This window comes from Austrofundulus limnaeus, unplaced genomic scaffold (genome assembly GCF_001266775.1).
Source record: "Austrofundulus limnaeus strain Quisiro unplaced genomic scaffold, Austrofundulus_limnaeus-1.0 Scaffold2, whole genome shotgun sequence".
In the NCBI taxonomy this organism is placed as follows: domain Eukaryota; kingdom Metazoa; phylum Chordata; class Actinopteri; order Cyprinodontiformes; family Rivulidae; genus Austrofundulus; species Austrofundulus limnaeus.
Window position 1 is genome coordinate 9,421,632 of NW_013952404.1, and position 17,531 is coordinate 9,439,162.

The 17,531-nt window shown below is 37.9% G+C and overlaps 2 protein-coding genes across 2 annotated transcripts in view; one reads left to right on the forward strand and one right to left on the reverse strand.

Annotated features, from left to right (window-relative positions):
- fancm (FA complementation group M) overlaps positions 1-17,531 on the reverse strand; it is a 36,340-nt gene that overhangs the window by 17,111 nt on the left and 1,698 nt on the right. Inside the window, exons 3-8 of the mRNA XM_014015210.1 lie at positions 17,076-17,153; positions 16,811-16,969; positions 1,757-1,888; positions 739-871; positions 444-536; positions 194-298 (exon numbers count right to left, since the gene is read on the reverse strand). Of these exons, the coding sequence (XP_013870664.1) occupies positions 194-298; positions 444-536; positions 739-871; positions 1,757-1,888; positions 16,811-16,969; positions 17,076-17,153 (700 nt within the window). The remainder of the gene's footprint in view (positions 1-193; positions 299-443; positions 537-738; positions 872-1,756; positions 1,889-16,810; positions 16,970-17,075; positions 17,154-17,531) is intronic.
- Positions 5,616-14,693, forward strand: soul3 (heme-binding protein soul3). The gene is made up of 5 exons (XM_014015249.1): positions 5,616-6,199; positions 11,531-11,625; positions 12,424-12,565; positions 12,676-12,859; positions 12,941-14,693. Exons 1-5 carry the CDS (start codon positions 5,971-5,973, stop codon positions 13,110-13,112), a joined length of 822 nt encoding a protein of 273 aa, XP_013870703.1. The 5' UTR covers positions 5,616-5,970; the 3' UTR covers positions 13,113-14,693.

Consider the following 17,531-nt stretch of genomic DNA (forward strand, 5'->3'; position numbering starts at 1 on the left):
AAATACTGTATTGTACCAGTATATTGTTGAGAAACATTAGAATCTCATACTAAGTCCAYTCCCCCTGATGATGTAAGGATTYGAGAAGTCAYATTTAATATTAGATGRCTTCTCTGATGTGGTACAGCTTTAAGCAGGAACAATCATTCCATGTATGAATCACAGCTAAAGGCTGCTATATAAAGGACATCACCATTTGTGTTTGRGGAACGCTCGGCCCACGCTTTAAAGTGTTGCAACACCACCTCCTCCAGTTTCTCCAGTTTGGGGTGCCCGTAAATAAACGGCTCATCTGGACCTGGGAATAGTCAGAACAGGAGATTTTGGTTAAACATAGACTGCCGGTTTAATGCACTATAGGTTTTGTTTGTTTTCAAAGAGATGGAGTGGAAAACTATTAGACWTGGATATTTGAGTTCTGTAGTTCGAAAGAAGTCATGTACCAGCAGGTGGTTTCAGAAACATTGCTTTCATCTCTTGGTACAGGGCCATAAATATGGGCGTTCTCTGGAGCTCGTTCTTGGCTCTGGACATCTCTAAACAAAATAAAAAAGGCAGACACATTCTCACATTTGACATGTTTTTAAATTCATACAGGAATTACATGTAAATTCTGACAGATTAAGGAAATCTGAAATACGCAAATATGAACACATGAGTAAGAGACGCTCTTTCAGTGCAACCTCTGAGCAGGTAAACGACAAAGAAACACTGAAAAACTGGAMGGAGAAGACTGACCTCTGGATCCGTCCATGATTCCCTGGATGTAAAAGAAAAGTGACCTGAAGCCCATCTGCATCAGCAGCTCGTAACCGTGGTACAGACTGATGCAAAGGGCAAAGTCACCCTCCAGCATTCCCTGCTGAGGACCCTGGGATGAYCATGATGACATGTGACTAATTAAAAACTGACGTCAGAATGGGGTTTAAATAAACCATCAGCATCAACGGCATTGTTATAAAACAATGGCAGCAAATTTGTATCATGTGGAATTAATATTAAGAAAAACTGTCAACAATTAATATTTGACACTTTGCAATTACTACAATTAGTGCCATGTGAAGATGTATTTTGTGTGCGACACACCATCACTAACCCCTACCTTACAAACTTGTTTAATCACCTGAAACACAGACATCAGCTAGAGTAGGAGGAAAGCCATAAAATGTGGACCAATACCACATCAGCTGTATGCAAGTGCAATTGTCATCTATTAATTTTCATAATGATCATTACTGGCTGAATGTCACAATTAATCGTGATACACTTGTATGCCAACATCGTCCAACCCTAGTGGACATTCGTTTCCTGAATTGCTAACCACACAAACATTACAGTTTGTGAAAAATTTTACAATTTGTGTTTTTTTGTGAAAATGATTGGAAGAATGTTGCCCAATACTTATTTTGTTGATGTGATGTCACTTTTTCTCCCTCCTCTGGGTCGAGGTTGTATCTTGACACCTCCTGTAACCACCCAAAACAGGAGTGGGTTTTTTATTCCTGGTTAAGTATTGCATTATCTAGCCTTTTCCAATTTTTCCTAAATGTTCTCAACGTGATGTGATTTTTTTTTTTAGAAAAAAATACAAATATGGGCACTTCAATCTTAAACTAACAACTGGGACGATTATTGTTTTTAGTTCTTTACATCTTCTGTTGACTACATTTTGTGAGTTTTGACGCATCCAGGAAACTTATAGATTATGTAAAACAAAGAATACAACACAGCATAAATGGTTTTAACGTGACCATGCCTTGATGTGCGTTGGCGGGATCTTGCGGAACTGATCCCTGGCGAGAATGAGCTGGTACTTGCTGAGAGTCCGCAGGTCCTTGTGGCCCATAACCCGGTTCTGAACCAGACGGGACATAAACTTCTCCAGCACCTGGCAGGATGGGTAAATAACAGAAAAGTAGGTCATCAAGAAGAGAGTGGGTCTCTTTTATAGTGGGAAAAGGTTCAARCTGAGTTGATAAAGGAGCATTGACAGAAAAAGCCCTTTATGGACGACATACACAGGAGTCATTACTGCTCCTAGTAAGCAGACCTTTCCACACTGAATGAAAGTGTCGCCCCATTAAAAACTAAAATGTGATGAATTCTTTGTTGGTTTCCTCTGTCCTCATTTGAAAATAATGGGGGAAACCGATGGAAGCAATTCATCCATCACAGACAATTCAACTAAGTCTTTTCATCCTCACAACTGCAGATAATGAGAGGCTGGGTCATTATGATTTCAATTTCAGCTGGGTAAAACTTCTGCTCCACAAAGTGCACAGAATAAAGGGACTGCCCTGAGAGAAGTAGGTTGCCCACTGGAATCAATTTGTGCGTAAAAATTAAATTTTGTAACAGATGATGAGCAATTGACTTGCTTTAGGAGATATTGCAGAATAGCAATCAGGAGAATAAGTGGTGGAAATAGGAGAGATGTTTCATTCGTACTAATGGATCAGCTTTTTCAAAGGAGGGAAATTGGTTATTTGAGAAGAAATCTGCAGTCGCTGTATTTCCTCTCAGTCAGCCGCTGAAAAAGAAACTATGTATTCTAGCATCTGTCGACCCTGACATAAATCCACTGTGGCAATTACCACTGAGAGCTTTCTTCTAGTAATGTAAACACAACTGAACAATTTGCCTTATTTGTCAGAAGCCTCAGCCTGCTACTCAGGTGAAATGTGAGTGCGCTCTGTAGGACTTATGAGGACAAAAAGAAAGAGGTTAAATTATAACCTTTAATCCATCTGACATTTCTGATAACATCAACAGCCAGTCCTAAATGTTTTATCATCTAAATGTAAGAGAGACGAACCATCTGGCCAGGCTTCACTTTCACGCATGTTATGGCATAGAAAGCACAACAACCGAGCCGCTAAGACGGGATGAAAAACTGYTTTTAGATCGTGTGGAATAACTTTCAGTGGGCAGTGGTAAGAAACTGATCATGTAATGAAAGGTATAGTGGTGATCTTATAACACAGGATAAAAAAACATTAAATAAACCTTCTATCATTAACATCTGTTACGTTGGGCAATGCATTTGCATCGATGGTCCCTGTACGGTTGTAAGATATAACATCTTTGAAACAAAAATATATGAAAAACCATCAAAATCCACTAAAATATCACTTTACAAACTAGACTAATATTAAAGCAAATGACAGGCACAAAAGATYATATTTTATAAAATATCAGTAATATAAAAAGGGTTTATTAATTAGTTAGGCCTGATTTGCTACAGATCCAACTGCCCAGTCTCTTCAAAATACTGGAAAAGAAGGTCAACAAGCAGCTCATATACCATGTGAAGACTCACAAAGTTACCAGTAATAATCAATCACTAGTAAATCACTGTACATGAGTTTAGCCACCTGTTTTACAATGTGTCTTACTCATTATTGTTCTCAATGCTTGCCTCTGTGTTTTGGCATATATGGCAGCAGCAATTCCTGATTTGGTTGAAGACAAACTTGTAAAATCAGAAGAGTCCATGACTAGGGTTGAAGTTAAAACATCTGAGGTTTGACAGGAAAGCTGTGGGACAAAGGAGGGTGGGATGACTGTTTGACTGGGGGCAGGAGAGGAGGAAGATGAGCTTGTTCCTGAGCTGAACCTGTTGAAGAATGTGTTCAGCTCATTTGCTCTGTTCAGACTTCCATGTATCCAATTCTCCTTTTGCTTGAAGGCTGTGGTGTTCTTCATCCCTGACCACACATCTCTGAAATTGTTCCTTTGCAGTTTATTCTCCAGCTTCCTTCTATAAACCTCCTTGCTGTCTCTGATCTTGACTTTGAGCTGCTTCTGTATATTCCTCGATAACTCCCTGTCTCYCTACCCAAAGGTTCTTTTTTATWTTTTTCTTGTTTAACAGTTCCTTTATCTCATTGGTCATCCAGGGTTTATTAGGGAAGCATCRCACTGTTCTGGTGGGGATAGTGTTGTCCACACAGAAGTTTATTTAGTCAGTCACACACTCAGTCATAGCATTTATGTCAAATAACCTGAATTAAAAGTCATTCAAAAACCTCATTACCTGGTTGTGCTGTAAAAAATACAATATGCAAATCAGACAAGAACTTAACAGACTGAGTTGTTTATCAGCCCTCAGGCACTTTGTCTGTTTCAGGTTTGAGAATATGCCTGATAAATATCTGTGTGTCATCATGAATCAGAGACACAATGTTCACACTGGTCTCTATAAAACTACTTACAGAACATGTAAGAAACAAAACAAAATACATTTTTGAAATGTGTAGGCAAAATGTATTTGTTTTTATTACAACAGCCCCCCACCTCCTCACAGACACACCCCACTCCACCATTCTCGTTGTGTATTTTAATACCAAGGTTTTCTTTTCATTGATTTATCTATCTACAGACTTCCTGTTAAAGAATTGGTTTCTGGGTCACAAAATGCTGACGTAATGCTGCATATGCTAAAAGAAACAGCCACGAGCTGGCTGCCCCTGACCCAGCTGTCTGTCGTCTGCTGACAAACTGGTGGATCTCAATGTGAGCGTGGCCATACTGCGGTCACGTCCAGATTATGAGATTAAACTGAACCAGATTAGTGAGGTCATTGTTTTGGCCCAGCTGGAATGTGAAGTGCAAAGAAAGAATGTGCAGAACGACATCACTGTGACGCAATAACAACTTCAAATCAACCTAATTTTTATTCACAGCAGTTAACTTGAGTCTATGACTGCTTGTATTACATTGTTTGTACAGCTATTCAACATCTGAATTAATCTGTGGTGAATTTCTGCATCCAGGTAAATAGGCTGCTGCTAACTTCATAACAATTAAGGATCTCATTGGAAAAGTATCAAAACTAAAGTACATCAAAGCAGTATATTATATTTAAAAAATGAACTATAAAGAGAAATTAGGGAATAAAAAAAATACCATAAAAGTGAACTTTTCCAGCTACTACAGTAGATTGAAGTAATAATATTTGTACCATGTATCACTGACCCTTCCAGGTGGGAAATGTATAAAGAAACTACGTTTGCTGCTAGTGTGGATTATTCACACTGCAATTTGCCTGGGACCATTGACTATAGACCTTAAAACAATTAAAGTAAACACCAGTAGACAGATAAGGAGGGGCATTATGAGGTCCCTCCTCCCTGTAAGGAACTGCTACTGTAACTAGAACATACTAACCCAGACACTCCCACACAGAATATAGTGGATTGTATAATGCCCTATCTACGTGCATGTTGAAGGGTAGGGCATGGTGGCTAGCAGTTGCAGTAACAGAGATTTTTGACAAGGCTGTCCCCTGGTGATCAAAATCGGTTTTGTTTTTAATCCTCTATAAACATTTATTTCGTTTCTTTATCAAGTTTAAGGAAATAAAAAAAATGTACTGTTATCACCAATGAAAATATGTTTATAAAACTACTCATTGATCTGAATTAAAATCCACAACAAATGTGAGGTAATACGCCCGACATCATCTTTAATCWTATTGTTTACATTGAGACCGTCACTGTTAAAAGAACTGCCTGTACTCTGATAGGAGTGCCGTGCATATAAGCTGGGGCAGCGCGGTGGGGCGGAGTTTGCGAGATCCCCAGCGTCACGTGGTGCCGCCCGTGGCCGGGTGGCCCGCCCTTATAAACACCACACTCCGCTTCGCTCCAAGTGTCACGCTCGTCTGCACGGGAAATCAGACGGTCGAGTAGTGTTTTTCATTGCCGTTTTTAAGCGTTCCCCAAAGGGACACAGTTTACGAAAGTCAGATAAAAGAAAAAAACGAAAGCAAATATGGTCAAATACGTCGGGTGTAGCGTAGCAGCGCCTGGTCTGTTGAGCAGAAGCCGGCTGTGATAATCCGAACAAACTGTACACACCGCGCTGCGAAGGAAAACACAGACAGCGCGACAAAGAGCAAATTCACTGAAAAGTAATTTAACTTTTTTTTTTTACACGTCATTTAAGACCCTTTTTTGTAGCTTTGAAATGGACCGTGGCGGTTGTCAGATGAGCGGAGGAGGCGGCGGAGGTGGCGGAGGAAACGGAATGATCACGCTAGAGGACCTGGAGTCTTTCGCCGAGGATCAACTCTCAGACTCGGGCAATGGCAGCCTGGAGGAGGAGGGAGAAACCATGGAGGCAGACGACACTTCAAACCGAATGCTGCACTACTGGCAGGAAGTGGCGAGGGGTCACCAGGTGGAAGTTTCCCAAGGTACAAAATAATWATCTTCTAAAGAAAACAAAACTTATCAGCCCTCCATTACTTTCTTCTCATTCTTAACGATTTGCACAAACAAACAACCCCCCCCTTAGAAAAACTAGTTTGTCTTGGTCAGCACACTTAAAACTTTTGTTTTTAAGATTCCTTGCAACTATGCTCAGCTAGTTATTTTACAAATAAAATATAAGGGCAAAGGAAAATTAAAGCACGCACTGAATTAAGACAGCTTTTGATGTTTGCAGTCTTATAGTCATCTACTGTTTACATTGATCTTTGTCCAGCTGTGTAAAATAATCAATTTTCTGATATAAAATTGTAATAACACACAGGTGTTAAAAGCACTAACATTTAACCAGTAATGTTTAGATTTCTCTTTCTTTCTTTCTGTTTGGATCCCCATTAGTTGCAGTTTCTGCAACTATTCCTGGGGTCCACACATTAAACATAAAACAATACAAAATACATAGCATACATAGTTCAAATAAATTCAACACAAAAATAACTACACAATAAACAAAAAATAAATACAAATATAAAAATAAAAATAGAGGTCACAGATTAATATACAAAATAAAGACAGGATAAAAAACAACTAATCAGTCACTAAGTTTCACTTGCTATAATGAACAGAATAATGAATACAACAATGAATTATTCAATATAATTGTTTTCCTTGCAAATAGCTTCTTAAAGTTGTTCGAAATTCTTTTTCCTGATATATTTCCAATATGATTTTAGGTAAAGTATTCCATAAAAACATAAATCTATATAAAGCCGACATCTTCATGGAATTTGTGCGAACTTTTGGAAGTATAAATCTACTTTCAATTGCATGTCTAGTTTGATAATAGTTCACATTAGCGCTAAAAGGCAATTAAAAGTATATAATCTTTGGCTGCTTTGAACTAATAATTTTTATTAATAATAGGTTTCATAAACCTAACTTCAACCCTTAACCAAGATAATCTAATATGCATCATGCTAACATTAGTTCTGAAATCACTACATCCTAGATGTGTGCAGTATTTCTAGTATTTGTCACCCTGCATGCAAATTTAATTAACTGGATACTTTATTCTTTATTTACACCTAAATGTGTTTTCCTGTATCATTTATCGAAATACATTTCATTTCTGATACAAAATAAAATACTATACACACATCCGTTACTACAAAAAGTCTATCGCACAACTTGTAATAAACAAGTAAAATTAAGTTTACTTTGCCATTTCCTTGATATAAAATCTATAAAAAGCTAAAATGCAGCTAATAATTTACAACAGGAGAGCGTTTGAGCTAGTTTTATTGCKATATCATGTTTTTGTTGTTAACAATTACGAGCTGTTTGTTCAGATTCGAACATGGACGGGTAGACTTCAAACAGTCTCGGTGTGCGATGTATACTGAGTTAGTAAATAATGCCAGAGGGATTTACATGTTGAAAAAGGGAGGATTAGAACAAACAGCACTTCACTATCTACTGTTGTCACTGTTGTACATTTATTRGTGCAAGCACAGAAAAACGGGTCTGCAGCCGTCCATAGTGCACACACGCAATTTCACATCTATGCCTGGCGTTTCCAAAAACCTCCACTCTGAGACCTGGATTTAAAAAGCTTCGGTATGAGGGAAAWCGACTGCCATCGACAATAAACTGCAGCGGAAATGTTACGGTATCACTCAAAAATGGTGTGTAAACTCAGTCTGAGTTGTGTTAACTGTCAAACGATTGTTTACTGATGTAGAAATGTGTTAGAAGCATAAAAATCCAAGTCAAACGCATTGAAAAAATAGCATGTTTTGACAGTCATTTAGGGTTTCACATAGTAACATTCAATTCTATTCAGTTTACTTGTATAGCACCAAGTCACAACAAAAGTTGTCTRTGTACAAAAACAATCAATTAAAAAAAGCATCAAATAAATTAAATGTGTATTAAACATTTACGCCTCAGTGATGCATCTTTTTAAAATAAATTTCATGTATAACAAACGTCTGACCCAGAGTTTGCTTTAAAAAGCAGACTAATAATGTATATTAATGCTGGGCTCTATAACAGCCATCAACCACAATAAGGGTGTGCATTACCCAATACAAAGAGAGGTTGAGGATAAAATTTAGAACAATAAGTCATTGAACATTGCTGTGTGTAAAATTACACCCAATATGTAAAGTTTGTTTGTTTCTTTTATATCCCAGGGTGAGAACAAAGATGGCGACGAACAAGGAATTGTTATGTTATTATGTTCCGCAGAGCTTGTGTGTGTGTGTGTGTGTGCGTGCGTGCGTGCGTGCGTGCGTGCGTGCGTGCGTGTGTGTGTGTGTGTGTGTATGAAATAGTTGCAGTTTTCAGAAATGTGGTCAAGAACATGGGCAGCTGTGTCTGAGGAGTCGTCCTCTAACCAAAGAGTTGGCAGTTTGATTTCCGGTTAGTCAGTCATATGTCAAAGTGTCCCTGCACGAGACACTGAACCTCCACTGCCTCTGATGTGTCTCATTAGTGTATGAATGTGAGTTTGATGCACTGATTTGCACATGTTGTAGAGAGATAATATAGTGCTGTGCGAGTGGGTAAATAAGGACACAGATTGTCTTGTAAAGCGCTTTGAGTATCCTGGTTGGATAGAAATGTGCTATATAAGTATAGTCCATTTAACATTTAACTCTGAATTTCTTTAAAACCTTTTCAGGCCCCTCTGGTGGATGAATCAGACAAACATGTAACTGACGGGCTGCCTTGATGCAGTGGGGAAAAAAAGCCAATTTTATTTTCCCCCATGTAAATGCAGACYTTGTACTTGCCAGGAGACAAAAACAATGAACTGCAGAACTGCTAATTACAGATTAGACACACACACAATCCTAAACAATGAACCCATTGAGAAAAGTTACACTTTCAACATTTGAATTCCTGCTTTTGTTTTCAGAACCCACTGCAGATAACCATGTTTACCTATAGAGTTAACAAAATCAAAATCGTTTTGATTTTTTTCATCAGTTTACTCCTGCGTAAAGRGAGTGTGTGTTCGAACAGACCGAGATTTCAAGATTTGTGCTTTTGTTTGTTGTCCCTAAAGCTTATCATGTCCACCCTGGGACCATTTCAGATCAAAATCAAACACAACACACAGTAGTGCACTTAGCTCTTGAAAGCTCACATTTTTTTAATTATCTATCCATTTCTTGTTTAATAGATCTGTATAAGAAACACTGAGGAAGTCCACTGGGAACTCAATAACAGTGACTGAAACATCTTTTGCCTTCTGTCTTCAGACACACTATTAATTGGAGAAAATAAAATTCCTCTGTCTAAGAGGCGATTATCTGCTTTGCCTGTGTGGGTACTAAAACGTAGGCTCTTCACTAAACTGTAGCTAAGGACACAGGCCAAGGTCACAGTAAAATCCTTTGCTCTAATTGAGAGAGTCAAACCAAGTGGAGTTAGGTGGGAGGCTCTGCTTGTTGTAATCCACTTTCACACTTACACCACGGCCTCAGTGTTTCTTGGACATTATCCAAAGATCCAAAGAATCTGGACGTGAGAACAATACTGGGTGCATCAAACACACCAGGTTATATTCAGTTTACTTTGCCAGCTCCCTGAGATAAAGTCCATAAAAGGCTAAAATGCACCTAATAGCTTACAGCAGGAGAGTAATTGATCTGGCATTATTTGCTGCTTCATACGTTGGGTTTTTGTATATTTTGGTTATATCAAAGCACATGCAGGAACAAAATACTGATTTCTGCAGAAAAATAACAGCCATTAATTCCAGTTTTTATGCTGCCTCATTGTCTTAGTTGCTGAGCTAGCAGCTAATTAGTGTTTACAGCTGATTGCTGCAAACATAATCTCAGACTAGTTATTAATGTCAGAGGGTGTGCACTGTGACGCATTGTTTTATCTCTAACCTTACATTGTGCTTGCACAGTTATATATCCAGTACAGATGTTATAATTTGTATTCTATTCTGTGAGTCACTGAAGGGTAAAATGAGGACAACTGAGAACTGATAAGAATGTGTGGGACTTTTAGCATGTAAACAAGATGGAGTTTATTGTTCCAAAAGCTCAGGCCCCATTGTTGTTGGAGAGACCGTGCCAAGAGCACAATGTGTTTTTCATTTCTTGAATGAATGAATTTTTTAATATTCTGTCTCACTTGAAGCCCACTCAGAATATGTACAAACAAGTGAAACAGCACAACTTACAGAGTATTGATCCTTCTGCAATTCAAATCTGTTACATCATTGTCCACAGCTTTTATTTTGGTGTATTTTTTGTGTGCAAARGTCTATAACACTATTCTAAGTGTTCAAGTGTCATCTATGATTGTCTTATTCAGTAAGAGTAAATATTTAAATCAGTGTGCACAATGTGATGATGTTAAAAGCTTATTTCATGAACGGGGGTTGTTGTTTTTTTTTTAAGTGTTTAAATTTCAGACAGAAAAACAACACAACAAACCAAGAACTGTGGAACAGCTATTAGCTGGGTGTGAAAATCATCTCAGTACAAAAATTAGATAATATAAATTTAAGACATTTGTATAGAAACTGATTACTTTACTTGTGTAAAATGTAGTATTTTTAACTTTAGTTGTGGTTTCTTTTTTTTTTTTTCATTTTAATTTTTAGCCTCTTGTAATTTACATATAGGTTGATGTAAAATACTTTTCCTTCATGCCGAGRTACTTTTAACTTGTAACTTTATTTTCATAAAATCCCCACATAAAGACAAACACACGGCTTCGCTTGTCAAACAATTGATCATTCAAAACCACAGATCCATTTGACCCAGATGTCSTCCAGGGCAGTGGTCAACATTGATTGGTTCTGTAACAGTTAAAAAAAAATAACTAAACAACAAAAATCCKCCTAAGTTGGATAAAGAATTTACATTCAAATATTGGTATAAAATTTGCACCACGGTTTTAAAAACCTTTGTGCTGTAGGCTCTCAGTTAAAAGCAGCTTATCCTAGCCTTCAGCCACGTTAGTCAATATTCTCTCCATCAGTTTTAATAATCATTACTCTCTGGCACAGTGCTCTCAACGGCAGCATATATTATGAATACACTCAGCCAGGGTTATCTACGCATACCTGTATAAAAAAATGTTAACCTTTTTTTTATCCAGGCCTCGAACATCAACAAAGAGTTATGTATGGTTTAAAATGTCTTTACCTGCATGCACACTAACAAAACTTGCATACATTTAAAAAAATTTAATATAGAGTACTACTGTCTGACTTCACCTATGAGTGTAGTTTTAATTGACAGGTACCACTATTATTTGTTACTAACATGTTGGTTGTTTGACAGATATGGCAGAACCCATTCAACAGCTAAGCAGCAACAATCAAGGACGCAGTCAAAGAGAGCATGTCCCTTTTACACTCCTCATGCGGAAGGAGAAGGTACTTTTTGTTTTCTTTTTAACAAAAACACTTTATGCCGTCAGCTTGTACAARCCCGTTTTTTTGTGCTGTTCTATTGTACATAAAATGAAAAAATCTATTCTAATCTATGTCATAAAAACACATTAATAATTTGCTGYTCCTGATTAATTTACCTGAACTGAATGTCTGCACACACTGGCCAAATGCTTCCACAACCTGTACTTGTACCTATTTTTTTAGTAATACTTTTGCGGACTATATTGAGAAACAAACTGCACTTTATTTCTTATTTTATAGCATAAGAACAAAATTAAAGCCTTTTCTTACCCTTTTAAAACAAGCATATACAACCTGGGATCTTAATAACATGAAAAGAACACATGACTYTAGGTCAACTATTTATTTATGGCAAGACAGTCATGTCACCCAAGCTGTTTAAACTCATTTGGTGAGTGTATAAATAAAGAGCGCTAACTGGTTTACCTAGACGTAATTAGTTCATTAGAACTTGTCTGGAGACTCCGGTGAAACAAAGGCTAATCATAGCACCCTATTCTTAGAGCAGGTTTTAATATTGTGTAAAACAACAATGATAATTGATATTAAACAGCAGTGAAGGAAACACTTCATGTTTATTACAGGTTTCCTGTAATGTGCCGATACTAAATTCCTTGCATATTTGTATTTTAAAATTCATGTTAATTGAGATAATTGTTTGCATTAAGATTATATAGTTTTAACTGTGTTTAATAGACTATTCTGTTCCAGCTTGGCTTTCGGTTATAACCGTATGCTTTTATTTTATTCGTTCTGTAGTGTGGGGAGGTGCTMTTTGAGAAACGGCACTATGAAAAGGGCCACTGGGCTTGTATAACGATGCGCGAGGACACGTATGAACAGAGCATCTGCTATGGTTTTATGAAGATAATGAGATACATCTGTCAGCAGAATTCCATAAGTGAGTCCAAAACCAAAGTATTAACATCTTAATTAATCGTCTTCTTTATTACATTTGCAAGAATTTTTCTTCCAACTACAAGCTTTCAGTTTCTGTTTCCTTGGTTACAGGTGACTACCTTGGCATGACACTGCCCATTTTGACAGTAGTGAGGACGGATGAGAATCACTCGGTGCTCTCCCGAGATGTCACTGTGGCGTACTACCTCCCTCTTGAGCACCAGGACCAGCCCCCACAACCCTATGATAACGAGATCATCCTAGAGGTCTGGCCTGCCACTACTGTATTCACAAGGTTAGTAAACTGACTTACTCTCGAAGAGCTAACACTGTTGGCGAAGTGGGATTCCCATTTCCCTCTCTCTCTCTTTAACAGGGCTTTTACCGGTCCCACCAATGAAGTGACGATCATTAATCAGATCAGTGCCATGGCTGAGCTGCTGGACTCYCCAGGCGTATGCGTCAACGACTCGTTCATCGTGGCAGGCTACACCAACCCTGCCCACAACAACCGTCAGAATGAGATTTGGTTCCTGGAGCGCCGTTGACGTGACGCCGGCGTCCATGCCTGCGAGCCTTTGAGCCTCAAACTCTTAACACTGCCCCCAGCTAGCTCAGCCACAACCTCAGGTGCATCATCATCTTCAGTCATCCCTATCTGAAATGACCACCAGCGTACCACACTCCAGAGCCYATATGTTTTGATAAAAAAATAAAACAACTAGACCTACCTGTTTTTTCCCCAATTAGTTTATCTCATAGGAAACCTTACTGCCATACTCTCTTGAACACAAACCAGATGCTATAGTGAAACACTGCATTTACCTCCTGCTTTAAAACCTCTTTTTTTAATTTTTGTAAAAAAAAAATGATAGTATAAATTGTTAGTGCTCTCTGACTGTGGTGGCCAGTGAGCGGTGGTAGCAACGTGCAACATTCTGTCTATTCACAAGAAAACAAGCTTRGGTTGACACAGCCTTATATATTTTCTCTTTTTTTTGGGTGCACATCCGTAACGTGCAGCCACGTTAGTGACACGATCACTCTGTTGCTTACTGAGCTCTGTCACTGATGCTCCGTTCTTTCTTTATGTATGGATTYGACTAGTAAATACAGCTCATACAGCTTATTTTATTTCAACAGTAAGTGCAATAGTCCCAAAGCCRGTTTCTGGACCACTAGCCTAACTCGACCTAACTCTGAAGTGCAATAGACATCATCCAGACCAGAACTAGTGGCCTCAAACATGTTCAAACTCAACACAGATGCTAACTTAGAGATTGTGAACATAGCCTGTTCATGTTTGTGATGATGGAAACTTCAACAAACCAAACGCTGAGAACAAATCTCACTGCTGAACGACAATCAAAACCTACAAGATTTTGTTTCTGTTTTCTGAAGTCAGTGATACAAGGTAATGCATTCCTCTTGCTTCAACACTTGCTTAAACATAAATGAAAGTATTCATTGGTGTACTCTTTGGTTTCTACTTGCTAAGTTAGCYTCAGTAAGCACTGGTCAATGTATTGTGAACACGACTGCTGCTAAGTAGAACCAATGCAACCACAACAATGTAAGTGCACGGAGTATCTACTGTGATTATACTTCTTTAAGTAAAGCGAATATCTATTTTAGATAAAGCTGTTTGTAAAGTTTTGTCACCAATTGAAAAATGCAAAGTTAACTGTAAAGTCAGAATGTAACTGAAGGTGATCTAGCTAAATCATCACTGTGCGATGAATTTAACTCAGGCAGCTGTTCAGGTGGACTGATGTTAAATGCTTTTAAATGTGTGTAGTTGCAGAGCTAAGTTAAAAATTTGACAAAATTCTCCAAAAGCGTATGATAAAATTGGCAGTTTCAGTGTTGGGTTGGACAGGTCAAAAAAAGTTGAATTKAAATTCATGAAATCTAAATCCAAAGAAGTTTATTTTGATATAAATGTTAGAAGTATTAATCTGTGTCAACACTTGCAAAAGCCATRGTACACGTAGGCTGTATTTTTCCTTTAAAAACTCTAATTCTTTCTTTTTTTTTGACAGTGTACTGTATTGTAAAAATTCAAGTGCAACATATAAGCYCTACTGTGGTTTTCTTTGTTCAATAAAGCGTGCTCGTGTTCTGTCTTGYAATTGAAGTTACATTTGGTTTTCTGCATTACACTGTGGCTCTCCACAGCTTGGGGCAAAAAAAAAAACATTAGTTTCAATAATTGAAAGTGAAATCTTTTCACCTCACAGTTTTTCCACATTCAGATGCTGGGTATTTTTTGTAAGTAAGAAGAAAATCTGATTAATTTCAACACTTCAGTAAAGAACTCATCTTCATAAATTGTATGTTGTCCAAATTAAACACTGTTACTACAACTACTCTTAAAGGCTGTTTATTGGATAAAATGTGGCGAACCAAAGACCACGCCGTTTTAAAAACATGATCACTTTCTAACAAAGGCTGATGCCAAGTCATTAAAAAYGTAGTACAATAAGCCTTTATTCCTACAGTACAGTAAACCACACACTAATAAGGGCATTAAATATTTATATTTTGCAACTAAAAAGTGTATGAATGAATAATATTGTATTTAGTATGTGTTAAAACTTTTTCTAAAACCAGATATAAGAATGTTTGTGTTCAACAAGTCTTTTGAATTAAAAAAAATTATTCTTAAAACAAATGAGCTATATCAGTTTTCACCAGTGTATCCTCTATGACAAACAGATGTTTACTAACAATATACACACATCTGTCTACTAGGGTTAGGCGTAATTGTATCGTGTGCAATTAATCATCAGAAAAAACAATCGATTATTTTTTGGCAATTATTTACTCTATTTACTACTCTATTTACTTATTTACTTTATTACTCATTTAATGCCACCAGGCAGAGTCCGCTCTGCTTCAAACAGGACCAACATTAAAAAAAGTTCTGTAATTTATTTATTTATCAACACAGTTTTAAATTTGATGTATAGCCTGAAGTCTGTAATTTTGACACAATTTGGAACAGATTTTTCCAAAGAGCAAATCTTTCCCACTAAATTGGTCGTGTGACCAGTACATAAGGGTGCCTCTATCAGTGCTTAATCAAAACCCCAATGCAGAGGAACAAAAAAGAGAAGCAGTGCCTGCTGATGTGTGATTAAAATGCGCCCGCATGACTGGTTCATTTTTCTGATTTGTGCAAAAATGATGAAGTTTCTGCCAGCACGGCTGGGGTAATTTTACAACTGATTGAAGTGTTACCCCCTTTTTTGGCGAACAGAAATAGAGATTAGCAAGTGGGCTGTGGACGTGGACACCCTGCAGTCAGGCAGAAACAATAAAACCATGTAAAGTTGGAAATGTCTATAACCAATGTAAAGATAAATAAAAAAAGAGGGGCGTTCAAGGAGGAAGACTGACAGCTGGAACAGGTGTTTCATTTTAACAGCCGACTAACCCAAAGAAAGCGCAGCTGCACATTTCCAGAAGTGTCCACAAACAGACGGCAAGCCGAGACAAGACAGCAGGAAGGGTGTGTTATTAAACCAGAACGACTTAGTCTACTTAAAGCCATGACCATGGGGTGTAACAGGATGATGCTTTCAAAACCAATCAAACTTTTTAGTGTTAACTGACCCAGAAAAAAAACCCACACAGTCAGAAAAAAAAAAGACGTGATGCTGAGAAATGAAGTTGTCAAACAAGAGCCGGACTAACAGAGTCCAGAAGGTGGCAGCAAAGCATCAAGAAGTGTTGCAAAGTCCACTAAACAGACCCAAAACAGACAATAAATACAGTTTTATTATAAGACAAACTTCATTAAAATAGCTTATAAAACATAAACCAATTTATTGCACTCAGAACTGATTTGATTAATATTGTATTTGCATTAGCAACAAGTGTGTTTGTCACAAAAGGGTTTTTTATTTGTGGGCAAAACAATTTTAAAACAAACACATTGAGAAAACTTCAAAAATAAGCRGCACTCGATTCTAAAAGAAAGAAAAGAAAACAAAGAAAATATTTGTTTTTATTATTAAATTGCCCTTCCCAGCAGATGTCAAAGCTTTTGTCCTATTCACCTCTAGTCTTTCTAGCCTTTGTTGAATGTCCATACTAATTTAGTTTCCCAGCTGAAGCAGCACTTACCAAACGGATTTTAGATCAAATTAAATCAAATTCAATTTGGTGAAACAGATCTGAGTGTGTTCAGGAAATTAGCAGACCAACAGGAGGAGACAGGGAGGGTACAACACGTGCCTACCTGCAGGTAGCGTGTCTGGTACGCTGACAGGGTCTCACCCGGAGGAACCACCAGTTTCTCCACAGTGCGCTGGTGGGAATGAGCCTGAATGTCTGCGCTCTCCTCTGAACGCAGCTCAATGTGGGAGACGAGCAGGTTGGAGATCACGGACTGCACAGACTGCAGATATGACATGAGGTGTTGAGAACTCACAGGACGATCGCAAGGACAATTTAAGTATGTTAAAAAAAACACACTAGTTAGGACTGAAACATATTCTTCTCACCTTTGTATCTCCTCCAGGAGTTGCACTGAGAGCCAGGACGCGGAACTGTAGAGTCTGGCTGCTGAGAAGTCTGATCACCTACATAAGAGGAAGAGGTCCAAATGAWGGGACAGTTAACCGTACGGTTTATTATTTTTTTTACAAAAAGCAAACAGCTACGATTATGTTCCCATATACTGATGAAATTTGTGCTCTGCATTTGACCCATCACACAAGATACAGGAYGTATCTCTACATAGCACCTTTAACTGCTTCACAAGGAGCAAAAATAAAATTTATACAAAAATATGAGCATAAAGGCATACCATAAAACAAGTTAATGCAACTTATATTACATTAAGTAATACATTTAGCTGAACAACAGTGTCCTGAGCTTCTTCTTAAAGAGGTCAACAGAGTCAGCCACACCGAGACACAGGGGCTGCTAGGTCAGGGGTCTGCAACCTGTGGCTCTTC